A 26,823-nucleotide genomic window follows, 5' to 3' on the forward strand; every position below is an offset into this window, starting at 1 on the left:
GCTGTTGAAGGTAAAGCAAATCCACAGCTATTCCAGATGCAGACATGGACAAAGCCTGGAATCAACTGTGCCCAATGGCATATCGCAAATGCTAATTCGTGTTAATAAGTGCTGTTGATGGCAAACTGCCAGGGTCCGATTGGTAAGGCGGGCGTTCTGGCAATGGCAGAGGGGGTGGTATCCGAGTTCCAACTGGGTCTGCTTTTTTGGGCAGCCTGTTGGGCCAATTTGGACAGTGTCTATTTTGTTGAGATGACGCCAGGGGGCCATTGGGTGCCTGAGTGGCCTTTCTGGAGGCAGATGGGCGTCCATTACCTCCTTTTTATCACCAGGCAGAGGTGTCACTCCCTTTCTCTCAATGGGCCGGCCAATTATTGTATGTATATTGAGCGGGGAGCAGGGGGCAGGGGGCCTGAGCATAAGTGGCCTCACTTGTTTTCAGGTTTGTTTCACCAGAGTGAACTAATCTATGCATTTTTTTTATTTAAGTAAAGTTAAATAAACATGCCTCTGTCAGAGACCCCTCCTCTTTATAAACATTCACCGAAGCAGTGGTCTGCGGAAAGGCAATATGGAAATGTGGAACACTTTTTTTTTTGCGTGCCCGGGGAACATTTTTTATCCCAATCCAACCCTGCAAACTGCTGTAGGTGGTACGTAAATTTATGAAATGGATGTTAAATAGACTAACTTCATCTACAGGGAACTATTGTTATAATGCAGGAGGGCCACCATCTTTCGAGTAAATTCTAACTTACAGAAACTACATCGCAATGGCTCCACTTTATTCCATAGTTACACCGGGGTTACTAGAAACTAACCACCCGAAAGTAAAAAAAAAAATAATATATATATATAAAAAAAAACATCCCTCTCAAGCCATTCGTCAACGGATATACCCCCAGAATCGAGATATGACGAAAAGCCGTGGGCAAGAAGATTTTTGAGCTGTACTAAAACCACTGACATGAAAAACTGAGCTGATTTTGCAAAAAATGGCTCAACTTCAGATGTTGTTTCCATATTGCTGTATAACCCTTATATAAAGACTATGTGGACTTCGGTGATGGGCAGATGACAGACAACTAAGTTTGCTTTTAACAGAGATTTTTTTTCCCACTGCTTCACTGAGTTTGAAAGAATTTCGTTAGTACCACAACTTCCCTGCAGGTGGCACTAAAAGACCAAAAGGCTTTCCGACTGTAAAAATGTTACACCAAAGGAAATAAACTGGATTCTGTCAACAGTCACTCGGAGGGCAATCCAGCATGCCCGGTGAGGTTTAATGAGAGAAGTGGTTTCCATGTTCTCAGAATAACATCTCAGACAAGTTATGTATGTATGGTTTTAATCAGGGCTTTGAGTGGGCTGGGTCATATAAAGCAGGTGCCGAACCGGGTCTCTATCGGGCTCTCCCTTTTCGCCCTCAGGGTGAAAAAAAATAATCTTACCTCTGCAGCAGTACCACCCTTCACTGCCTTTGAGGTAACTTCACAGAGACTCCCATAGTACTTTCAGTCTCATCATTTCAGAACGGAAGCATTTTCAGTATTCTATACAAGGAAGCAGGGTCGGATTGGGATCACAATTCGGCCCGGGCACGGACGAAAAAAGTGGCCCACATTCAAGAGGCGTGGCCCATATTTAAGGGGCGTGGCCCACATTCAAGGGGCGTGCCCTTTCATGAAACACCATTTGCACAGACAAGGAATGAAAGTGGGAGGATACTGTTCTTGCACACGACACAGGGCCAAGGTGACAATGGCCTACATGCTGAGCAACTAAAAAAAATAGCAAGGCCCCTTTTTGTCACAAAATTATTCCAGCCCTCCAGCACAGGAGCACCTGAAAAGCAGCAAAGCCCCTGCTATTACTAACCTACTCAGCCCTCCCCAGACCTTCAGCTCAGGAGCACATGAACAGAGGTAAGGCCCCTGCCATTAGTAAATTAATCAACCCTCCAGGCCTTGGGAAAATGTCCTAGCAGGGGAGCACAAAACACAGCTTTCTGGGTCATCCAAGGTAGCCAGGTAGCCAGGGGGGGAGGCTGAGGTGAAGCTGGTGCATGGGAAGTGCCTTCCCAGTGTGTTCTGGCAGTTTGAGTGTTTACCATTTACTGTAGTATTACCCTTGTACCTGTGTATGGTACCCTTTTGTAACTTGCACAAGTCACTTTTCTCTTGTAACACACTATTTTCTACCTCTTACATTTTGTTTGTTTTAGATACTTGCACAAGTGCCACCATTGCCTATGTAACGTTTGTTCTTGTGCTGGAGTGTCTGCCATTTATTGCAGTATTATAACTCTACTTGTATTTTGTACGCTTTTGTAACCTGCACACATATCACTTTTTCCTCCTGTAATGTATCGTTTGCTCCTCTTGTATTTTGGTTGCTCACTATTGTCACTTTTGATTCATGTAACTTAACGTTTGCTTTTGTAATTTGTCCACTTATAATTTTCTCCTCATGTATTAATGCTGTTCCTAGTGTGAAGCGCTCTGACACCTTCGGGTAAAGTCCGTGCTATATAAAATCGCATAAATAAATAAATAAAACAAAAAAATTCCAAACATCACCAGGTCCCCACAGCAAGACCCATTCTTCCTCGCCCACTATGCCCTGAATGTGAAGGGCTGTGGGTGAGGTGTTAAGACTAACACCGTTTCTGGGCTGCATGGGCGCCAGGGGGCCGAGGTGCAAATGGCTCAAAGGCCTGAGAAACACCTGGCCCCCAGGGAGGCCGATTCTTGCCGATTCTTGCAAACAATCACCCCTCCCCAGCCCAGCCTCAGCTTGATTGCTTGGCAGGGTAGGGGTGAAGGAGAGGCCACACAGCTGAAAATCGCTGTCTGGCCGCACAGCGAGGCTGCTTTCATTTTCTCAGTCTCTGTCTCCGTGCACTCTGTGGGCCGGTTTTTTCTCCCCTTTCCTAGTCCACTCTCTGTGGACTGGGACAGGGGAGAAAAAAAACGGCCCACAGAGGGCACTGAGGCACCAGCCCTTCGGCCCATTCCCGAATGCCCGCCTTGCCAATCCGCCCCTGCAAGGAAGCTATAGTTGATGCTGATTTATCTTACACAAACAACAGCCAATAGCCCTGGCTTGTTGTAGGTGTAATGCTACTTGTTGTATCAGTATTATATATCTGTATGCAATGACAGAAGCAGCAAAAGCACAGATTTTTAGTTGGCGTATATTTAAGCCACACCCATAATTACATCCACCACGCCCCTTTGAGAGACCCCCTAGGTATATTTAAGCCACACCCATAATTACATCCACCACGCCCCTTTGAGAGACCCCCTAGGTTTTTCATTCCACTTAAAGCCCTGGTTTAAATGTACTTTTATGAAAATGTGTTTGGCGCTAACCAGGTCCGGCCTGAAAACCCAAAGCAGCCCAGACAATTTTGTCAGACCAGGTTGGTGCAAATTGAGCGGGTCTGACCACTGTGAGAGGAGTTTGGAAGCGAGGAGGGCGTGTGCAAGTGTGAAGCACTGGCTGACCCCCGGGAGATCGGAAACAAAATTGAGTGAACTGTACTTGCTTGCTGCTTCTGTTACGGGGGCCAATATTACAGCATTACAGCAAAATCGTCCCCCAGTAACTAAACAGGGCCCCACCCTTCCAGCCTCCTGGGGAAACGCTCGATGCCCGGTCCGGCCCGACTCTTACTGCCCAACGGATCTACGCATCAAGGGTATGAATAAGACTGCAAAATCCCAGACGACAATGTTAATAAGTAGTAAATAGTATTTATATAGTGCTTCCTACCGCTGGGCAAGGGGTTGAAATGCTTTACGTCGAGAAACACGCTACTCCGGAACCCTATACAAGAGGTATATAGGTAGTAGATAAGTAATATGTGCTTCCTTTTCCTTGTAGGACCACTCGTCTTACGTTTGTGGTCTTGAGATCTCATTAATTTACTCTAGAAATGTAGGTTAATTGAAGTGCATTTTTAAAAGGGGAGATGGACTGTTGAAATGAGGTGTAGATTAAATACCAGATGGTTTATCCTAGTTGCAGGTAAGTAATAAGTTCCAATAATAAGCTTCAATGATAAGTCCCACCAAGAGCAGCGTCCCTGCTGCTCAGCCCATACTCCTACTCAAACTCAAGCACCTCACAGGCACCCTAACATTCCACGCACCATGCACCAACATTCCACACAGCACACTCATACTGGCTGAGCAGCAGGTATAACATGGATAATTGCACCTGTTGGATGAATCGGATAGAAAGACTGAAGAGTATGCAGCCCTGCCAAGTAGCACGCATCATGAAATAGACAAACGCATTTTAATACTGCTGTTCCCAACACTGCACTGAAATGCATTAGTCACGCATTTACGATGCCCCTGGGGACCACTCTTAATGAGCTGCAACCTTCCAAGTAGTGCGTTAAAATTGGCTTGCTCTGCTGAATGAATAGAATATTTATCATATTAACTAGACTGCCCAAACAAAACGCTGCCGGCTGTGTTAAGGTCACAGTGCACCACCATGGCCAAATCGGAGTCCGGCCTCTGAGATTGTAGCTAGACCACATGAACAGCCTTGCCGAATAGACAGCGGCACATGTGGATCCAGGCGACGCCTTGCCTAGTTTTTCCGGTAGTCTGCACCATCCCTGTGACTGCAGATAGAGAAGATTGAATGAGCCAGCAGGTAGCCAAACACAGAGGCAGCAGTTTAGTTTTTAGGTCTCGCCTGCCAATGCCCTTGCGTATTGCTGGCGAGAGATATAGAGGCTAAACGAAGCTCTGAAACCATTGCGGATTTCATCGAGTGCATGTGCTCCTGCACACGCTTGCCCGAGCCTCCTGCCTCCGAGAGCTTAGCTTCACTTCAAAAGAATCCGCTCCCCCGCTTCACACTTTTCACGGCCGTGTCTCGCATTTCTCCTCCCCCCCTCCCCACAGCAATGCCAAGAGCTTGTTTACTTTTGTACCCGCACTCCAAAGGTATCAGTGCTGGCTCGAACCCGGTTTTCCCACATCAGTCTCCCACTCCAGGCATTATGTAAGATCCTCTTCATTCCCCTGTTCTCCCTGTTCCCTCCTTCCACGTGATATGTGCGAGGTTCGAGATACATGCTGTACAGTTCTTCTTGTGTATAATTAACTAGGTTTTAATGTTATGCTGAATATCGGTGCACGTCTGTGTCATGCCCCCACCATCATCCCTACTGCCACCCACCATCAGTATCGCGCACCGCCACCCGCCACTCCTCCTTGTTTTTTTTTTAAATTGATGCTTCCTGTCTTGACACGGGCGTCACGCTGTATGTTTTAGCAAGCCCGGTTTTGTCCATTATTGTGTTTTTTTATCGGCATGGTGCCCTTTCCTGACCTGCCATGAGCATAACTTTAAGAACCACGGGCGCCGCGCTATATGTTGTAGCACGGCGACAGCTTTAGTCTTCTTGTGTTTTTTATTTCCTTGCTTAAGATTTTTTTCTTTATCAGCATGGCCCTTCAAGGGCTGCCATGCGCATAACTTTATTAGGCAATGGCACCACGCTATATATTTTATTTGCGCGGCGCCCGCTTTCGTCTTTCTTTAGCAAGGTTAACGCCGGGACTTGCTCCACAGCTATGAGTGCCATATTCAGCTTTCCGAGGGAAGTGGCCAGAGAGCTTTGTGACCCTGGCTGAAGGAGGCAGCTTTTCCAGGTCGCGGTGACTGTAATTATTACTTATTTGTGCTGCACGGCTGCTGCAGGGACCGGAGGAGGCGGCAGAAGCAGAAAGAAGCAACGGTAATGCTGGCATTTTGATATGTGCGAGTTCGAGATAAATACTGTACAGTTCTTCTTGTTTAGTTTTCAAACATCACTAAAGGCTTTGTCCAAAGATGCGCGCTAGCCTTCACAATCTTTAACATTGACTAGAGAATATGCATGTGATGGTTTTTTGGCTAATAAGAGTTTTAGGGATCTCTTTAACAATATTCAGCCCAGTGGGGGTGTATTTCCCCCAGGCATCAAACATGTAGGTATAAGAAACACTCAGTCTGTCTGCAGCGCAAGTTTTTTGTTGCACGTGCATTAAATATGTAGGCACAAAGAAAATTCAACGCTGCCTATGTGGAGCTTACAACGGTAAGGCTTTGGCAAGGGGCTTAGAAGATGGTAAAACTCACTTTCATACCGGACAAACATGGGGGCTCCATAACAGGGAAGTTTCCAGCAACTGATAAAAGACGCAATAACATGGCTATCAAGTCCAGCACAAATTCCTCATAAATCATATGCTCATCTCCAGGAAGTGCATACCTTAGCTGCCCTCGAACCAAGGACTGGTTAGAAAGGTGCAAATAAAAAAAAAAGGTTGAGAAATTTATTTAAAAGGCTTTTTGAAAAGTGAAAAATAACTCTCCCCCTCAATCTTCCCTCTCTCCTCAACCTTCCCTCCCCCTCTCTTCTCACTCACCCCTCATTCTCTCCCCTTTCTCCCCTCGCCTCTCCCCTCTCACCACTCTCCCCTCCCTCTCTCAAATCCCACTCGCTCCTCACTCACTCCTCTCTCCCCTCTCCTCACGCACCCCTCTCCCCTCTCACCACTCACCACTACACTTCCTCTCCAATCCCTCTCTCTCTCCTCACTCACCCCTCTCTCGCCTCTCCTCACTCACCCCACTCCTCACTCTCTCCAGGTCTGACTCTCTCCTCCCCTCTCACCACTCTCCCCTCTCACCACTCTCCCCTCTCACCACCACTCTCCCCTCTCAACACCACTCTCCCCTCTCAACACCACTCTCCCCTCTCAACACCACTCTCCTCACCACTCTCTTCTCTCCTCACCACTCTCACCACCACTCTCCCCTCTCACCACCACTCTCCCCTCTCACCACCACTCTCCCCTCTCCACTCTCCTCACCACTCTGCCCTCTCACCACTCTCCCCTCACCACTCGCCCCTCACCACTCTCCCCTCACCACTCTCCCCTCACCACTCTCCCCTATAACAACTGTCTTCTCTCATCCCACATCACCAGTATGCACTCTCACCACTCTCCCCATCACTCTCCCCTACCCTCTCTTTTTCCCCTATCTCCTCACTCTCACATCGCTTTCCCCTCATCACTCTCCCCTATAACAACTGTCTTCTCTCATCCCACCTCACCAGTATGCACTCTCACCACTCTCCCCATCACTCTCCCCTACCCTCTCTTTTTCCCCTCTCTCCTCACTCTCCTATCACTTTCCCCTCCCCCTCTATACCCACTCTACCCTCCCTCTCACCACTTTCCTCCCTCTCACCACTCCACCCTCTCACCACTCTCCACCCTCTCCCCTCCCCTCTACCATCTCCCATCTCTCTCCACACTCTCCCTTCTCTCCTCTCTCCTCTACCCTCTTCTCCTCTCTCTCCCCACTCTCCTCCCTTTCTCCCCTCTTTCCTCACTTTCCCTTCTCTCCCCTCCACTCTCCCATCTCTCCTCAAGGTACACACAATTGTCAATGAGCACTAACACAGCATCATTTATACCATTTCGGCATTAGTCAACACCACTAGAGCATCACTCAGCACACCAAATCATTAAACAGCATCAACACAGCATCATTCACCATCACTACACCATCTCGGATCACCAGCACTGCATTAGGCATTACTAATACAGCATAAATCTGCAGAACTCACACTAAAATTATAATATGCCCCTTAAGCGGGGCACAAATTCACCACCACAGCATCACTGAACGCCACAGCATCACTCGTCACCACCACAACATCACTCTGCTCCACCACAGCATCAATCTGTGCAACCATTCAACAACACCTGGTTCAAATATGTTCTCTCAATGTTTCAAGCTTTATTACAAATGTCGCAAAAAGATGTGTATATTTCACTTCTATTCTTGGATTTTCGTTACAATAAAATACACTGAACATAATCTTCATAAATTATTTACAAAAGTTTAAGCTATTGCTATTACAATAAATGTTACTTAAGTATTAATTATTTAAAAAAATAAAAGCCAATGTTATTTGTTATATCAATACATGTAAGTCACGAAAATACAACACATTGCTTTACAAATGCTATAAGTGTCACATTTGCAAAAGTTATAACTAGTGCCAATGTAAATGACAAAGCTATTAATTTCGCAATTTTTAAAACCAACACATAAATAAAAAAATTGACATTTACAATACCAATAGCTCAAACTTTCTTAATGCGAGACCTATTGCATTGCAAATGCTTGTTTTCCTTGCCGTGCAACGCGGCGAATCATGGACCGGCCAGCAGAGAACTGGCCAATCATCAGGTTATGTTTTTTTCGGGCTCGACCTGCCCCCGGGCAGCCAGACCTCTATGCCAGCATTCTCAAGTACTGTCGACAGACAATGCCCCTTCTCCTCAGCCTTCCAGGTGTCTTATGCCAGAGACATTGCTGACGGGGTCCCACCTGTTGGCCCCCAGATACGAAGTCCACTTCTCACTCTGTTTAGGTGTTTGCTGTGGGACTGCGCAGGGCGCACTGTGTATTCTTCCAGATTGAAGAAGTCGGCCGGTTGGCTCCTCAACTCAGCAAGAGAGCAACAGACTCCTGGGTCCCCCAAGTGAACAAAAGAATAACCTTGGGCAGCAGAAGAAGCTAGTCACTGAGAGCAGAATCCATCACTTTATGGAAGTACGATCAGCGGCCTCCTGATAAGAAGATGACAGTGGGCTGCAGCACGCACATTTGAAAGGTTTCTCAGGTTAATGGCGGCGAGTGTGATGAGTTGTTACAGTGAATTAAACAGTTTTGATTATTTAATGTTGTTAAACAAATAGAGGAGCCAAAGCACTTTGGGACCTGATGTACAACAACTGTAGAAACATCAAAGAGCCCTATGTTGGAGTCAGTATTCTAATCAAGATGCTGCAATACATGGACGATTTGCGGTTTTGGCCCACTCACGTTTTCTTCCTAACTAGTCTTGATAAAATGACATCTCTCAAAGTGTCACATGTGATACACAAAATGTCACTCATAAACAGTGTAAACATGCATATTGCACTCATTTGCATGCAGAAAACTAGGCAGGTACGATTATGGAAAGCATATTTAGGAGTACATTGTAGTCAGAAAGCTTTGAAGTGAGAGAGAATGCAAGAAAAGGCAGAGATGGGAGGGATTTGGTTCTTAAATTATTTTTTTAAATATTAATAAAAAAAATGCATACACATACACATGCTAGAATTGTTACCAATATATATACACACACACATATACACATTATACACAGTCATATGTTTATATAAGGTGTATATATCACCTACTGGCAATAGCCAGTAGGTAGTTATAGTTAGGACCAATGTTTTCATAGGAAAAGTATTTTTGTTTTGCCAATAACTTTAGCGCCACTCGATGGATCTTCACAAAATTTTCCAAAACGTACCCTTTTTGGTTTAGCTGCTGTGTTGAAAGCTTCTGGATGATCTGTCAAAGAGGGTGTGATATTGCCTGTGTATATTTATGCCTGTACCTTTAATGTGCTGGGACTTCTCATGCTTGTATTCTAGAATACATGAGAGTTCCAGCTGTCAGTTAATGATCTTCTCCTGTGGCTGAGGTTAATTAAAGTACCTCCTCAACTCTACATATTTGTTCCTGCGCATTTATTCTTTAAAAGACACCACATTATTATGGCGACGATCGGGTGAACCCATATCATCACCTCAACACAGGAAGGAAAAGAAAAACGAATTGTTTACTCCTCCAGCGGCAGAAAAGTAAGAGAAAGGAAGCGGTGGATTCCCAGCGGCAGGATAAATAAAAAGAAATATGCGGTGAGGAGTAAGGTGGGCGGTTTTGAAAGAAAATAAATATAGACTTATTGTATTTTAAAAGGAAAAGACTTCGTGTAAAATAACGGGTGCCTCTCGCGCTAAGAGACGCGCGCTGCATCTCTCGCGCTAAAGCTTGGCTTGCGCACACTGAGAGAGACGCGCGCTGCATCTCTCGCGCTGTGGTTTGGCTCGCACTCAGTTTATTAAAGACGCGTGAACTTCAGACAAGCGAATACAGATAAAGTGGATGCCTTCTATGCGGGAGCCAAGAAAAGAACGTTCTTTACACAACAATCAGCTGGAACAAAGGTCCGCTGAGTGAAAAGAATCCTGTGAAGACAATCACATGTATTAGAAATGCGCAGAGAGTAAAAGAACACTTTTGAAGGAAAAGAATTCTTGGAAGTTCTTTTACACAATCTAAGGAATCTATTTTCATCATAAAGGGAAATAAAAGGAAGGTTACATCATAATAAAAGAAAGAGCATAATATCTTCTACCTGAAAAGTGCTGTAAGAGAATTACTAAGGAAGACTAATAAAATATTTAAAAAATAAATAAATTAATACATAAATAAAAAAATAAAAAAGAAATGCAGAATGTAACTCAGCCTGCTTTCTTTTTGAATACTCCAGGAGAACCAAATATAAAATGGAAAAAATGGAAAAAGATTTTTGCTAACTATGCGAGGGTATGCGGAACTAATTTAAGTGCTGAAAGGAAGCTCGCACTTCTTCATTGTTTAGGAGGGGAAGGACAGGATGTGCTGGAACATCTTCCTGATTTATCTCCTGGAGAACAACGTAACCTAAATGAATATGAAATTGCAATTGCTCAATTAGACAAACATTATCTCCCAAGAATTAGTACTATTATGGAGCGTTATCATTTTGGTTTAAGGGAACAGAAAAGAGATGAAACTGTGGAGGAATATGTGTCATCACTAAGGAAGTTAGCATCCTCATGTAATTTTGGATTGACTCTTGATGAAAGGATTAGAGATCAATTTGTGCTCAGGTGTGCACATGATGAAATAAGAAAGGAACTTTGGCTGAAAGACGAACCACCACTTGAAGAGGTCTTAGCTATAGCAAAACAGGTTGAACACATGAAGTGTGTTGGAGAATTAAAAAAAGAAAAAGAGAAAGGAACTACTATTGAAAAGAAAGATGAAACAAAAGTTGAAGAAATAGTTTGTCAAGTGAAGAAACATGAGAAAAATGAAACACAAAGTGATTCAAGAAAAGAAAATTTGGGATCAAATTCTATGACTCAAAACAATGTTGTGGGACAGAGTAACAGATTTACATGTTTTAGATGTGGACAAATAGATCATTTAGCTAACTCTCCTATTTGTCCAGCTTTAAGAATTTCATGCAATGTTTGTGGTAAAAAAGGTCATTATGGAAAATTTTGTAGAACAAAAGTGTTTAGACCGGAAATGTCAAGGAGACGTTGGAGTCAGTCTCAACCACAAGTTAGAACTATCACCTTTGAAATAAATAGTGATATGTCTGATCATCCAAAATATGATGTAAAAATAGGAAATGTGATGATTAACTTCAAATTTGATTCATGCTCTCGCATCACTTTAATTGATGAAAATCTTTTTGACAAACACTTTGCAGGAAAAGTAAGGATGATGAGATCAGAAGTAAGGCCTCTTGGGTATTCAGATAAACCGATTAAAATGGTTGGTTGTTTTATGGCTGAGATAGAACTAGGGAGCAGGAAAATTGTGGGAAAAATCTATGTTGCAAAGAAAGGAGATACACTATTAGGTTGGGTACATCAGGGACAACTTGGGGTAACGTTGAATCCAAATGCTAATCCTCAAGTACAGATCCAACAAATAGACACTGTTGACATGAATGAAATAGGAAACGAATTGTGTGAGGACTTAACTAATACATTTCCCAAAGTATTCAGAGAAGGTTTGGGCTGCTTGAAAGGCTATAAACATCATATAAGATTAAGAGACTGTGCAACACCCATAGTGGCAAAAGTGAGAAGGATACCTTTGATGGAGCAAGAGAAAGTGAAGGAACAGATTGATAAATTGTTGAAGAATGATGTGATTGAACAGGTTGAAGCTACTGAATGGTTGGCCCCTGTAGTTATAGTTAAGAAACCAACTGGAGAGATAAGACTCTGTGTTGATCTCCGAGCATTAAACAAGGAAGTGGTTGTTGACAGATTTCCACTTCCAAATATAGATGAGATGGTAAGCACGTTAGAAGGAGCAAAGTATTTTACCACATTAGATCTCGCTTCAGCCTATCATCAGGTTGTATTAGATGATCATTCCCAAGATTTGACAGCATTTATCACCCCCATGGGCACGTACAGATATAAGAGAATGCCTTTTGGCCTCGTCTCTGCAGCCTCAGTCTTCTAAAGAATTATGGCTAGGATTTTAAAAGGGTTACCTGGTGTAAGATGCTATCAGGACGATTTACTTATTTATGGAAATAGTATGAATGAACATTATGATCGTGTTTGTACTGTACTGAAACGCTTGGAAGATGCAGGTATGACACTCAAGAAAAATAAGTGCAAATTTGGAGTGAAAGAAGTAAATTACTTGGGCCATAGAATAACTGATCAAGGCATTTTCCCGAAAAAGGAATTGGTAGATACCATCAACAGGGTAAAAGAGCCAGAGAATAAGGATGAATTAATTTCTTTTCTTGGCATGGTGGAGTTTTATGGAAAATGTATTCGTAGTTTTGCGGACAAAACCCAGTCTTTGAGAAAGTTAACAGCAAGGAACGTAGAATATGTCTGGTCGGATGAATGCAAGAAAGAGTTTGAGAGTATAAAATCTGAATTGAAAAAGGCTCCTTCTCTTCAGGCATTCGTGCCAGGGCTACCTACCATATTGTTTACTGATGCGAGTGAGAAAGGTCTGGGTGCTGTGTTGGTACAAAAAAGAGATGGAAAAGATTATTTAATTCTTTGTTCTTCAAGGTGTCTAAGAGGTTCAGAAATGAACTATTCCGTTATAGAGAAAGAGTCTCTTGCAATCTATTGGGCTCTCAGAAAATTGAAAAATCTAATTTGGGGAACAAAATTACTTGTTCTCTCTGATCATAAGCCTTTGAAGGAAGTTTTTGATAAGAAGGGGTTGGATGCGATTTCATCAAGAATTAGAAAATGGATTGTTTCTTTACAAGAGTTTGACTTCTATGTGGATTATATTCGAGGTGTGTCAAATAAATCTGCTGATTGTCTCTCGAGAATGGTAGGAAAAGAAAATTTTGATGAAGAAGATGTTTGTGGGTTTACTGATGATTCTATAAATGTATGTGAAATAACAGAAGGTGCAATTGAGGAGAAAGAATGGAGAGACGAACTTGAGAAGGATGAAGATAATAAAAGTGTAATGCTTTCGTTGAGTAATAACTCACGATTGGAGAAACCCTGGACTTTGGTTTCTGATGAACTGTCCATAAATTCTGGATTCTTAACTCGAGGTACAAAAATGGTTCCACCTCTGGGTATAAGGAGGAAACTTTTGTCTCATGCTCACTCTGGACATCTTGGTATTGTTAAGACAAAAGAAATTTTACGCATGCAATTTTGGTGGCCAGGGATGGATTTAGAAATTGAAAGACTTGTGAGGGATTGTCTAGAGTGCTGCGCTAGTGATAAAATACTTAAGACAAAACAGATGCCCATGGTCAAGAGATCTTTACCAAGTTATCCTTGGGATGAGTTAGCTATAGATATAGTTGGTCCCTTGTCAGGTGTAAGTGATACTCCTTATCTTTTAGTTTTAATGGATTTGTACTCTAGGTGGATTGAGGTGAGTGCTGTGAGAGATATTACTTCAGAAGAAGTGATTACATTTCTTGATAACATTTTTAAAAAAGAGAGCTTTCCTAATAGTCTTCTTTCTGATAATGGACCGCAATTTTGCTCAAGAATTTTTGAAGAATTCTTGAAGAAATCTGGTATTTTACATAAAAAATGTTCATTATATCATCCAGAAACTAATGGTGCAGTAGAGAGGGTTAACAAAACATTGAAAGAGGCCATTCAGTTAGCAAGATCTTCTGGTTTAAATTGGAAAACTGTTCTTCAGGAAAGAATTAGTGCCTATCGTTTTGCCCCTCATTCAACTACTGGAAAATCTCCGTTTGTTTTGTTTAAAGGGAGAGCTCCTAACACTTGGTTGTGTCCTGGTTGGATGAATTTAAACAAGGGTTTGATTGATAATGGAATTGGTGAGTGGCGTAAGAAGGAAGAAAGGAAACAGATTGAAAGGAAGACTTATTTTGATAAAAGGAATTGCGTGAATGAACAAAAGATCTTGGTTGGAGATCTTGTTCGTATTAAAGCTCCAGTAGGTTGCAGAACCTGTAAGTACACTGATGTGAGAGCTGTTGTGAAGGTTTTCAAAAATGCAATCAAAACAGAGGATGGAAGAATTTGGAATAGGAGTAGGGTGGTTGTGGTTAAGTCAAGGATTCCTATCTGTGATTTCCCCTATGGAAGACAAGGTTTTCATCTTTCAACTTCTAATTTTGCTGATGGTTTAGATTCTTCTTCTTCTTCTTCTAGATGTCAAAGAGTACGTAGACTGCCCTCTTATTTAAGGGATTATTCATTATAGATTTGTTCTCTTCAATGTTTATGTATTTGCAATTTTTTCCCTGTTATAACTCCTTGTTTTTACTTCTCTTTGGGAGGGAGATGTGTGATATTGCCTGTACCTTTAATGTGCTGGGACCTCTCATGCTTGTATTCTAGAATACATGAGAGTTCCAGCTGTCAGTTAATGATCTTCTCCTGTGGCTGAGGTTAATTAAAGTACCTCCTCAACTCTACATATTTGTTCCTGCGCATTTATTCTTTAAAAGACACCACAGAGGGCCTGAGAAAAAAAAAGGGGGGGGGGGTCCCAAAACGGGTTTACCTATGTTATGTCAATGGGGATTTTTCTTTTTTTGAACACTACAGCCCAAACTGCTGAAAGGAATTAAAGCAAATTTGACAGAAATCTGGATGTTGGTCCAGAAAGTGTGCTTTTTGTCATTTGGTGTAAATCCATTCAGTAGTGTCAGAGAAATTCAAGTTTAAAAAATATAGATATTCGAGGACACAAGTCCTTGCAGTGGACTTGCGGATCCTACTGAAATTCGATTAGATGCCACCACTTCAACCAGGAAGTGTTGGCAGCCATCTTGGGACTCTGCTTGTAGAAGAATCCTACATAAACGTAAAAAATAAAGAAAAGGGGGCAGGGCAGGAATACCCTGACCCCCAAGATATGGTTGGGGGGGGTCCCCACAGGGATGCCGGCATACATTAAAAAGAAATTTTATTTTCAATATTGCTGTAAATTTCCAGATGGATCCGCAGCAAAATTGAAGAAAAAAAACAGTGCTGGGTCCCACACTTCTTTTAAAGGAAGTCCCTTGGGTGAGGATTATGAAAAATAAAGGAGGGGGCTGCATGGGCCCCCTCCTAGGGTTTAATCAAACCGCGGGGACCACCATCTCCCCAGGGTTTTTTATTTAAATTATGCCGAGGTGCCTGCATGGTATGCCCCAGGGACCACCACCTCCAGGGGCTTCTTTAGTATAAAATGGGGGGGGGGGCATCCCCGACCACCCCTCCCTTCCCTCCAGCCCCCGGGAGCACCACCTCCGGAGGGGGCAGCGCAGACCAGAATTGCTTTTGGGCAGAGGGAGCTGCATGTTTAGCAGCTATCTCCGTCCAAATTCAATGCTGGCTCCCATAGGACAAGGGGAGCCATCAGGGGCCGGTGGGGCATTGAGGCTCCTCTGTGGTCCCAATCAATGAGAAGTATCCATTAGTCCACCATATATTTTGGAAGAGAAGTATGCTAACCCCAGCCACTTCTTTCTTCACAAAATCATATTCCCTCAGCCCAAAAATATTATCTAGAATATAGAACCAGTTGTTTTACACCCAGTTACGGGAATTCAATTTGCACAAGCAGAAACATGGAAAGATTACAGATGTAGGCATAAACAGAGGGAACATCACACAACACTTGAAACAAACACTGAGTCTGAAACTCACCTGTGTCCTTGGGAAGCGGCATGCTGCCATCCGACGGCGTTCTCCTATGAGTCTGCATAATCTGTCGGATGGCTCCATCAGATGGAGTGCGCCGGTGCCCTCGACATACAGTCGCCATGGCAGCTGTCACATGGGTAGGAGTCAATGACTGTTTGGGGTCCTTTTTGAAGCCCTCCACCTTAAAGTCCACAAGGGGGTTGGCATTCTGCCCCCTCAGTGCTTCCGGGCTGGGCTCCACAGTGACTGGCATCTCGTACACATTCACATCATCACTGTCAGAACGGATCAGCGACTTAGTTGAGTTGCAGTCAGAAATGGAAGACAGGGACAGGAGAGTGACTGATGTTGAGGGCTCCAGGGAAGGGAGAGCAGACTCATCTTTCTTGGATACAATGTGGCTTGGGGGACTTGTGCTACGACGAAAGCGTCCTGTACGCTGAAAAAGACTGTCTCGCTTCTTCTTCTCGTCTTTGGCGCGGTGCTCTTCCTGCAGCACTCGCTGCCGCCCCAGATCCAGGATATCATTCCCAAGGCCAACAGATGCCAAGATGGAGGCACAGCCCAGGAGTACCAAGTCATACTTTTTACGGTGAGAGCTACGCTTATGGCTGTCCGAGATGACACTTGATGAGGATACCGCCTGACCTGGATCGTCTGAAATTATGCAGTTATTGGCATCGCTTTGGATAGGCAGGCTGAGGTAGGACTGGTTGGAGTAGGGAGACTGGGGCACACACCCTTCAACTTCTAGGTACTCCTCTGCCAAAGACAAACAACAAAAGCCAAGTCATAGTCAAATCAACAATACATTCTGAATTTACCTAATGTATTCTAAAAGCCAGATGTTTTTCACCAGTAGCTATCCTAATTATTGGTTTCAGATTCAGGGCTACGAAGTCATTGAAAATAAGACAATGTTTGAATGACTCAGAACTAGGCCCAACAAAAGGACACGGCAATGTGAGTTTGAACAAGTATGATTTGAAATCCTAAGCTACAAGACACCCTTGGGCACCAACTCGTCCATGATGTTCCAATCGTTGTCAGCAGTAATAGTTTATCCTTTTTAAGTAGCTTTCTACACCACTAAGCTTTCTACACCACTAAGCAGCAGCTTTTAGCAGAAGGCCCATATATTTTCATATCTGGCAGCTGCTTCTACCTGGCCTGGGCAGAGACTCCAATAACTCAGAAGGACCAACCAAATGGTCCTCTAGCGTGCCTGATTTTGCAGCAGTTCCTGCAACAAAGTCGGCCTCTTTAATGGTATCGAAGCTATGTATGCCACTTTATCCTATCTTCTTCTGTGATTCGCCAGCTGCTACTACCTTTTAGTCTGATGTCCTCTAATGCTCGGCTTACTGCTTTTGTTACTAGGTATCTGATCCCAACTAATAATGGCAGCTCAGACCTCTGTTACTTAGTTATTATTTTTAAGTATGGCTGCCATTTTGTGTAAATATTGTGATACATCACACAGAGGTTTGAGATTTCTCTCTAAGAACTGACAACCACTGTTTCTCTTCAATCAGTTGAGAATGCAGGTAGGAGGACATTTCTAGGAAATGCTAAAAGAAGTGAAGTAGAACAGGTTCCCATAAATATAAATACATTTCAAGTAACTATTCCTTCTGATGTCTCCACGGACAGAAAGTAAACAATGTGCTAGAATGTCCCGAGAGTAGGCAGATCACTCTTCACTCTTTGTTTCGATCTGCATGCTCATCCTACAAGGAGGCACATTGCACTCTAAGATAAGGCAAATATGTATAAATTGCTGGTGAAGGGGTTACAGTCATTCAATGAAGATAGATTGATCCATTTATATATAAATTGACTGGCCACCGTGCTTTTCATTCAATAGGGGACAGGAGTAAAAATCTAAAGAAAGCAGAAACAAAAAAGGCAAACAGACCAAAAAGCATGATTAGCTGTTCATACTCAGAAATATAACCTTAAAAAATTTACATTTTCTCCTACACATTGGGGTTGACCCATGACCCTCCTATCAGAAAACACTTGCTTTTAAGGGTTGGACTTTGAGACGCTGACAAAGTGTCCCCTTGACGCATGGGTGTTTTATTGTGGATGTGGGTTTTTGAAGTTCGGCACAGGAGGCTGCTTAACTTACACCTGACAAATTGGGATGTGGCCACACTAGATGGCCAGCAGGACGCACTTCTAAGGGGCTACCTGTCGACCCCAGCATCATCCTGCGGAATACTCCCATCCCTGGTGCTGTCGGCTCCTGAACAGCCAGGACACTTTACCCTGGTGGGCCCCTGCAACCGACATTGCTTATGTGGTGCTCGGGGAGGCCTTCTCCGGGACGGAAACTGTTGTGGCCCACTGCAGGCCTGGATGTTGTGGGCGACACATGGCTAGGCCCCCGGGACACGTGGAGGTCTACGGGTTGGTGAGGTAGTCGTGGCCTGAGAGACTCTCGGCCAGACCCCTGGGGCTGCCCTCCACCTAGGACGGCCGGCGGGCCTTCCTTTAGCGTGCTCTTGCATTGAGGGCGCAGGCACGGCCCGCGATGGATCATAGCGCCAAGCCCTAGACAGGATTGATCCCTAGGTGCCTCGAGGCAGCCGAGTCCGGCAGCTTTAGAGCGGACCTGCCAGGCACGGAGAAGTACAGTTATGGGGGAAATCATCTGAGCCCCTTTGAGCAGACCGGAAAGCCACTCTGCAGCGTCACACCTGGAGGGCGGCATGCCCAGTCACCAAAATCAGACCGTGGGGCTACAGTAAGGGGCTGCGGTGCTTGGGACGATTGCCTTGGGTGCCATTTGCTGAGCGGATGGCCTGCCTGCATACCTGTGGATGTGCAGCTGTAGGGCCTAAGGGCCCAGTGGAATTTGGATGAACTCACCTGTTTGCCCACTACTGTGGGGCACCTTGCCATTGTGAACTTCACCTGTGCTTGGGCAATGATCTACCCCCTCTTTTGGATTCACTGGATTTGACTGCTGCTCTTTTCGGGGGCAAAATATGCTTTTAGCCAAGTGAGACTTTATTTTACCCCTGTATATTGGGGGAAGTATAAAGGATGGCTGCCCTGTAGTGACATCCCCCAGTGCCACCACCTGTGTGCTGATGGGGTTGCCTTGCTGCCTCCTACACATCATACTCCAATGTTGGCCTTGTGGTTAAGGGGTGAGGTAGTAGTGGCCCCCTTGACCTTTTCATGAGGAGAAACAGGCAACGCAGCCCCCCACAGGGGAACACTATGAAGCAGTAAACCACCACGGCGACCTGCTCACAGCGGCACACACAACAGACCTATGGCAGGGGTGGTCAGGACCTGGAGCTGTCCGCTGGGGAGCCTTTGTGGGGGAACTACTCATGGCTATTCAGGGCGGCTCTTGAGGTGAAAATGTTAACAGTGGCGTATGAGGTGAATCTGCTTCGTAAGGCTCTTTGCAAGGTGTCTGATAAAGTTTGTGTTGCTGAGGGATCAATTGCTGAGCTCCAGGTTTAGATGGCCTCACTACAGAAACAGGTGGCTACGGACACATCAAAGACCAGGGTTCTAGAGGCATGAGTAGAGGATGGAGAGAAGAGATTCCACTGCAATAATATACATCTTCTGGGGTTCCCAAAATGCGCTGAGGGGGGAGCCACTGGGGGCTTCATTGAATTATAGATCTGTGTTACCCTGAAGCCATGTGGGATGTCCCCCCTATTTGGAATTGAGAGGGTGCATCAAGCACTGGTGGATCCTCCGAGGCCAGGGGGACCGCTGCGGGCCATAATAGCCCATATATTGAACTACAGGAACAGAGATTGTCTCCTTTGTGCAGCCCAGGAGACAAGCAATGCCTGTTTGGAAAACCACAGGATCTCGATTTACCTGACTACATCAATAAGTGCAAAGGTCCCGGAAGACCTTCTTAAAGGTCAAGGCTAAGCGGAAATCAATGTGCCTCCTCTACATGCTGCTGTATCCTGCCAGACTGCAGGTGTCATCGGGGGAGTAAATCTAATTTCCTCTATACCAAAGAGAATGTACAGAGGTGGCTGGAGTTTTGGAACAAAGTCCCCAGGGAAAGGACAAGCCCCTGGCGGTCCTTAGCCCAGAGTACCAGGGGCTTTTAGTCCTAACTGGAGGGCATGTGAGAAGCCTGCAGCAGAAGAAGGCCCAGCCCCTGGCAGGGACAGCCCGACGGGGGCTGTTATCCAAGAAGATGGTAGCCTGGCATTAACCTCCTCTGAGCATGTATCCGAACTGGAGGAGGACCTGCCTTCTCAGGCGGCTGTCTTGGTGTTGAGTGGCTCCGCTGTCAGACTTACGATCATAATGTTCTCAACTAACTATCTTGTTTGATCTGGGTTTTTTCGATTAGGAGGGGGGGGTTGTCTGCAACCTATACAGGGTGCATTTGGGATTCCGTCTAATGATTAAGCGGATTGTGTATTCGGGCCTTTATGTGAAATTTCACTGGACGTGGCATTGCACTGTGTATGGGATCTAAGGGGTGCCTATCCACGGCTAGTGGTGGGCAATGGTTGGGGATCAGGAGTTTGAGCTGTGGGTCCTGACAGCGGGAGTCAAGCCGGATCTGTAGTGTGATGCATTATTGTTTCACTGTCTGTCCAGGGTGGGGGGAGTTGGTGATGCCAGATTGCTGTGTTGTCCTCCCGTTAGGAAATGCCTGTTTTTCATTACAGTGCAAATGAGGTGTCAGGTCACCAGTATTTCTCACTTAGGGTTTCCGAGATGGCTGATTATGGAGATCAGCCTTTGAAGCTGGGCACATAGTGACTCATGGCTGAGTGTATAAATGTTGTTATGTGAAATGTCAGGGGGCTCAAGAGTAACTCAAAGCAATATACAGTGCACTCCTCTCTCAGGCGTAATGAAGTGCATATAGCCTGCCTACAGGAGACACACCTTATGGGCGAGGAACCTCAGAAGCTAGGGAAAAAATGGAGAGAGAAACTGTTCTCTGCAACTTAGTCCTCTTATGCTGGGGGCGCCCCGGGGGTCACATTCCAACATACTTACAGTGAGGTGGGTGTGAAGTGGTGCTATCTCCTTCTTAAGGGTACATTAGACAATAAGGATATCACAATCCTGAATACATACGCATCCAAAGTGATTGATCGATACTTTTTTGAGAGAATTCAGGGCCTACTGGAGGGCGATTTCAATTGCATCATAGATTGTGATAGGGATCGCCACCCATCTATTGGAGCACTAAGCCCCTAATGGCATGCTCTCACTCTGCCGTCATGTGCAATCTGGGCCTCCTGGACAGATGACATGTGCTGCACCTGGAGGGTTGTGAGTACATTTGCCATTCTCTGACGCATGGTACCTATAGTCGCCCGGACTGCCTGCTAATGGGGGGGGGCGTGCATGACTCGTCATGGTGAAGCATCTGAGGCAGTTCCTCTCTGTTATGTTATGTTAATCGCACTTGTAGAGCGCACGGTTACCCTGGGGTGTCCTGGCGCCAATCACTGGTTGCTAGGGAAAAGGATGTGTGCTAATGGGAGAAGAGCCATGTCTTTTAACCCTTTCTGAAGGAAAGGAGGTCCAGGGCGTTTCTGAGATGGAGGGGAAGCTCGTTTCATGCCCTGGAGGCACAATTGATGAAGCTCCTACCTCCCCAGTTGACTCTTTTGAAAGGGGAGACTTGAACATATTTAGCACCTGTCATGCACCTGTGCTGCTTGCCTTGTTTATCATGTACTTGTGATGCTTGATTTGCATTGGGGAGATGCAATTCGCCACGCTTTGCATCGCTCAGAACTGGCATATGGCTCCTGAACTTCTGACAGATATGGTTTGCCGGGACACAATGGCAGCCTCTCTTGCTGATTATTTAGAGGTGAACTGGGACCCATGGACACCAGGGCCATTGAGTGGGAGGCGCTCAAGGCAGTTGTGAGATGGCTGTGTATAACGACCACCTGAAGGGTGGAGAGGCCAATGCAGGCAACTTTCAAAGTGCAGGAGAGGTGCATGGTTGGCCTGCAAAAAACAGAGGTGTGTTCAGCGGAAACACATGCAAAGTGATGCAGGTACAGTGAGAAATGCAAAGGCTTTGGAATGCATAGGTAGAACTACTCTGAAAATGCACCATTCAATGATTACACATGGAGGGGGATACATGCGATCTGGTTTGGATCCTCCGGCCTGAAATGGAGTTTTCACACATGTTGCACCTTCGTGCTCCTGAATGAGTCTTAGTGACTATTGGCAGGACATTTTGTCTACCCTTAAGACAATGTATCAGGCCAATGTGGTTGACAATTGAGAGTTTTTTGGAGACTTGGGTTGCCTCGCTTAACGCTGGAATGTATGCAAGAGTTGGAGGAGGAAATCTTAATGGAGAAACTGGGTTAGGTTAAAGGTGCCCTTAACAAGTCCAAGGCCCCGGGTGGGGATAGATTCCCCGTGGAGTTTTATCAAACTTATTCCACTGCGCTTAAGGAAAATTTGTTGGAAGTTATCCTTGAGGCAAGGGTGAGCAGTATCCTCCAGACTACTATACAGGAATGGATGGTGTGTCTTATGTTGAAGGGAGACTGGCAGACCCTTCCTCAGATAGGCTACTCACGATGCTCAATTCTGATGTTAAACTCCTATGCAAAATGTTGGCAAAACTGGGGGGTGAAATTCGGGAGCTGGTTCACGAAGATCAATGCGGCTTCATGCCGGCAGGCAGTACAACCTTAAACCTGCATAGACTCATCCACATATTGCATGAAACCATGGGAGATGACAGGGAGATGGCCCTTGTTTGATTGGACCTAGAAAAAGCTTTCGATACTGTGTAGTGGAGTTACTTGATGGCAGTATGAAGTGGTATGGGGTTTGGGCATTATGTTTGTGCTTGGGTGCGACTCCTGTACACTAAGCCCTCAGTCTGCGATAAGTTGGGAGGCGAACTCTCGGAGGTGTGGTTGGTCGGCATGGGGACCACACAGATAGGTCATCTTTTGCCACTCCTCTTTGCACTTGCAATTGAGCCCCTCGCTCTGCTACTACATAGGGAACTGGAACCTTGGGGGATTCGGGTGGGTGCCTACACACATGTTGTCTCACTATATGCAGATGATGCGTTGATTTATGTTCATTCTCCTGGTCGGTCGTTACCAATGTTGATACAGCTGCTGACGGCCTTTGGTGAGGTCTCTGGTCTCAGAGTCGATATTTGAAAGTCACTGTTAGTTGGGAAGCCCCTGGACCAGTTTCCGGATGCGGGGCTTCATTGGGAGACTGAGGGATTTCGGTATCTAGGCATGTGTGTCACATACACTGAAGGAGCTCAACGGTACTTGAACATGGAAAAGGTAGCGGGTGGCCTTGAAAATTCAATTGTGTTTTGGAACAGACTCTCCCTGTCAGCGATGGGTAAGGCGGCTATTGCAAAAATTGTCTTTCACCCCTACTGCCTCTACCTAGTTCAGAATTCTATGTTCCTGCTGGAGCCTAGGCTCTTTCACAAATGGACCGGTCGATACATCAAGGTAGCGCTGTGAACACTTAAGAGGGACATGGAAGATGGGGGTGGCTCTCCCAGATGTGCAATTTTCCTATTTCGCGGCACACTTGCAGCATGCCGCAAGGTGGCTCGTGGAGTCTGATAATTGGGAGAAAAGGCCGTTTAGAGATATGCTTGGGGATGACACTTTGGTGCATCAATTTATGTGGGGGGCAGGTCGGAGCACCCAGTCCTTTATCTGGTGAAGACTACAGCTGCAACTTGAGAAAAGGTGGTCCAAAAACTACTTTGCAGGGCTCCCTTTGATAGGTAACTGCGGCTCTGGGATCTCACACCATTTCGGGCAATCGATGGAGATATGTCTATGGAACAATGGAGGGTGGGTGCTGTCAGGTGGCGGACGACTTATAACCCAGCAAGCTTTTTCTTTGTTTTCAAGAAGCACAAAACACTTTTGGGGTGGGGGAGGGTCATTTTCTACACTACGCCAAGCTGGAATTTATGGCAAGAGAGGTGTGAAGTGACTTTCCGGCAGCGCCGCAATCCTCTGGGGTACTTGGAGGCTGCTTCAGTGGGGGCGGAGCGGCATCTCATTACATAGTTCTACAAGGCGCTCTGGGGGCACATGCTGAATGAATCTTACGCAGTACGATGGACTTGGGAGAGGGAACTGGAAGAGCCAATCACAGGCGCTGACTGGGCAAGGGCATCTGAGTTGGTGTGAACTATATCTTGTTATATGTTATAACAGGCTTAAGCTATTACATTACAACTTTCTACAACGCACCTATGTGACTCCCTGTCAACTGAATAGGACAGACCCCTCCTGGGTGGCTAAATGCCTGCACTGTGGGGAAGAGAGTGCTACCTTTTTAGGTCTCGACTATTCTATCCTGCAGGGATAATAGACGAGAGTAATGTAGTTGAAACAAACTCTCTGACCAAGGGGATTCCAAACGAATTCCTCCCAATGTATCTTGCCTACTGAAGCGTGACTCTTCGCCAGGCGCGCGCTTGGCCTCACTCACACCAGCCAGACTTCATTGGAATGCGCGCCCAAGCTGCTCCCCCGCTGCTCGCCATATGCTCATCCCCCGCCCCCCTCTGCGCAATGCCAGAGCTTGCCACTTCACGTGCTCCGCAGAATCAGCCCTCCTCCGAAGACTTTTTTGTTTTGTTGACTCGACGTGCCGTCCAGCACCACCTCCTGCTGCGTTTCCTGCTAGTCGGCGAGTGTTGCATCTCGTTATTAATTTACTAAATCAGCAGGCAGTGTGTGTGCCATGTTTGAACTGCAAAAACTTTTTTTGTATGATTTGGGAGGTCACGCGGCTTTCATTTTTGTTGACTTCTTTTATTCTCTCAATCACGTGTATCTCCATATTCCCTCTTTCTACCTGTGTCTCCTTCCACTCTCTCTCCTCGTAACTATCCCTTTTCCCTGTTCTTGTTTCCCTTCCCCTCTTTTCTCTTCATCCCCTCGCCGCCGCTTAATCCTTCTTTCGCGCACTCTGAATATTTTCTGTCACCCCTTCCTCTACAGTTCATTTCACTGCACCCTCGGCCTTCATTAGTGCACCTCTCCCTCCCTTTATATCCTCTGTCCACCGTTTCGTGTCTCCTCACCTACCCCAGCACCTTGCTGATGCACAGTGACTACTGACGCCTCTACGACGGGGAGTGATTTAAGTTTTTGGCTGGGTGGGGGTTGCTTGCATGGGTGGTGATCATCACATGTAGGGTTGCCTCTTATTTTCTTCTGTTCCTCATTCTTACTACACCTCACGTTCCGCCCTTTCCCCGTTTCTATAAACACCTCTTCATTTTCTCTCGCCCCGACACCCACTGACCTGCCTCTCCCGCAACCCTCATTCGAAGAGTCTGCCACGTCTTTCTCTCTCATTCAACCAGTCCCAACTTCTTTCATTCTCTCATTTACATGTATCTCCATATTCCCTCTTTCTACCCGTGTCTCCTTCCACTCTCTCCCCTCGTAACTATCTCTTTTCCCTGTTCTCGTTTCCCTTCCCCTCTTTTCTCTTTATCCCCTGGCCGCCTCTTCATCCTTCTTTCGCGCACTCTGAATATTTTCTGACACCCCTTCCTCTACAGATCATTCTCCCGTCATGGTGTGTTAATGTACACAACACTGTGTTTCATGAGCCACAGACTTTATTGGCCATTTCAATACACATTTCCAAGCAGACATAGGATTATGGAGTTGGCCTAACGGCGAGGGCCCTCAACCTTGGACCTGGGGAACCAGGTCCGAGTCTCAGTAATGTCGCTAAACTTCCTGTGATTTGGGGCAAATCACTTAATATCCCTGTGTCTAACCAAATGACTGTGTCCTTGTGTAACGTAACTGGTGCTATGTAAAGCGCTCTGATACCCAGTTCGGTTCAAGTTCGCGCTATATAAAAGTTTGCAACAAAAAAAAATATATGGAGCGCTACGAATCCATAGACACGATAGCTAGGTGCTACAGTGATGACCTTACTGCATAGTTCCTAGTGCGTCCTGACATGGGGATAGCGCTGCAAGGTCTCAGCAGCGGCATCGGAGCACTATTCAAGTGACACATTTTTATGAATACAACACTGTCGTTTTTATTATCCTTTTAGGCTGTTTTTTGCATTTGCTAAAAAAAAGCATTCTCTGTGGAACTTGTGCTTGTGTTATAGTGATTTAAACGGGATTGTAGATTTTTGTTTTTACTTTTGCGTACACCTTTTATTTTTGTAAAAAAATAATGAAACAAAGACCTTTCGCGTCAGTTGTTTACTTATTTGCATCTCATTGATGCTGGGAACGAAGTGATTACTATCTTTAGTGGTGATCGTCAAACACTTAATTATCTTGCCTGTTTCGTTTCTCAGCTGGCATGTCAAGCTGACATTTCACACTCTACCAGACTTTTTGTCGTCCTGTTTTTTTTTCTTCATTCCTTTTAACATCCTATGCCCAATTGAAGCATAATGCAAAGTGGCTGCGTGCGCGTTGTATGCACCCGGTCAAAAAAACACTTGTGTTATGGTGTACATCAGTGCAGCGCATTATGCAGTCTTACAGTTCTTCCCTGTCCTTCTATGAAATCATCTAAAATGGCACGTCATGTACTGACTTTGTTAGTCTACTAGGGTGAATTAAGTGTTGTAAATATTTAAACAAATTAGAATAATTAGCGAGCGTGAAATGTGTTCACATGTCGCATGGCAGTGCATTTTCACAAAACTAAACGTTTGTATTTACAAGCTTGTTTCTTTTTATAGGCAATACATGTTTATGCTTTGATGCACTTTCATTCCCAATAAATAACACGCCGTGAATGCCATGTACCAAATGCCATATGCGTGCATGAACTTTGCTTATGTTTTCCAATTCACGTTCACTTACTCTCAATGGTATGCTATGTACCCAGTGTCTAAGGATAGTATGGTAAGTTCTTGTTGGAAATTAGTTCAATACATATGTTATCTTAGTTGATGCTAGCAGCGAGCGTGAATATTTGTTAGCTTT

General features: G+C 45.2%; 1 protein-coding gene across 1 annotated transcript in view; it reads right to left on the reverse strand.

The window, feature by feature from the left end:
* MAP3K10 (mitogen-activated protein kinase kinase kinase 10) overlaps positions 1-26,823 on the reverse strand; it is a 270,585-nt gene that overhangs the window by 13,068 nt on the left and 230,694 nt on the right. Inside the window, exon 9 of the mRNA XM_086938266.1 lies at positions 15,846-16,604. Coding sequence (XP_086794392.1) covers positions 15,846-16,604 — 759 coding nt within the window. The remainder of the gene's footprint in view (positions 1-15,845; positions 16,605-26,823) is intronic.

This window comes from Lissotriton vulgaris, chromosome 9, assembly GCF_964263255.1.
Source record: "Lissotriton vulgaris chromosome 9, aLisVul1.2, whole genome shotgun sequence".
Lineage (NCBI taxonomy): Eukaryota > Metazoa > Chordata > Amphibia > Caudata > Salamandridae > Lissotriton > Lissotriton vulgaris.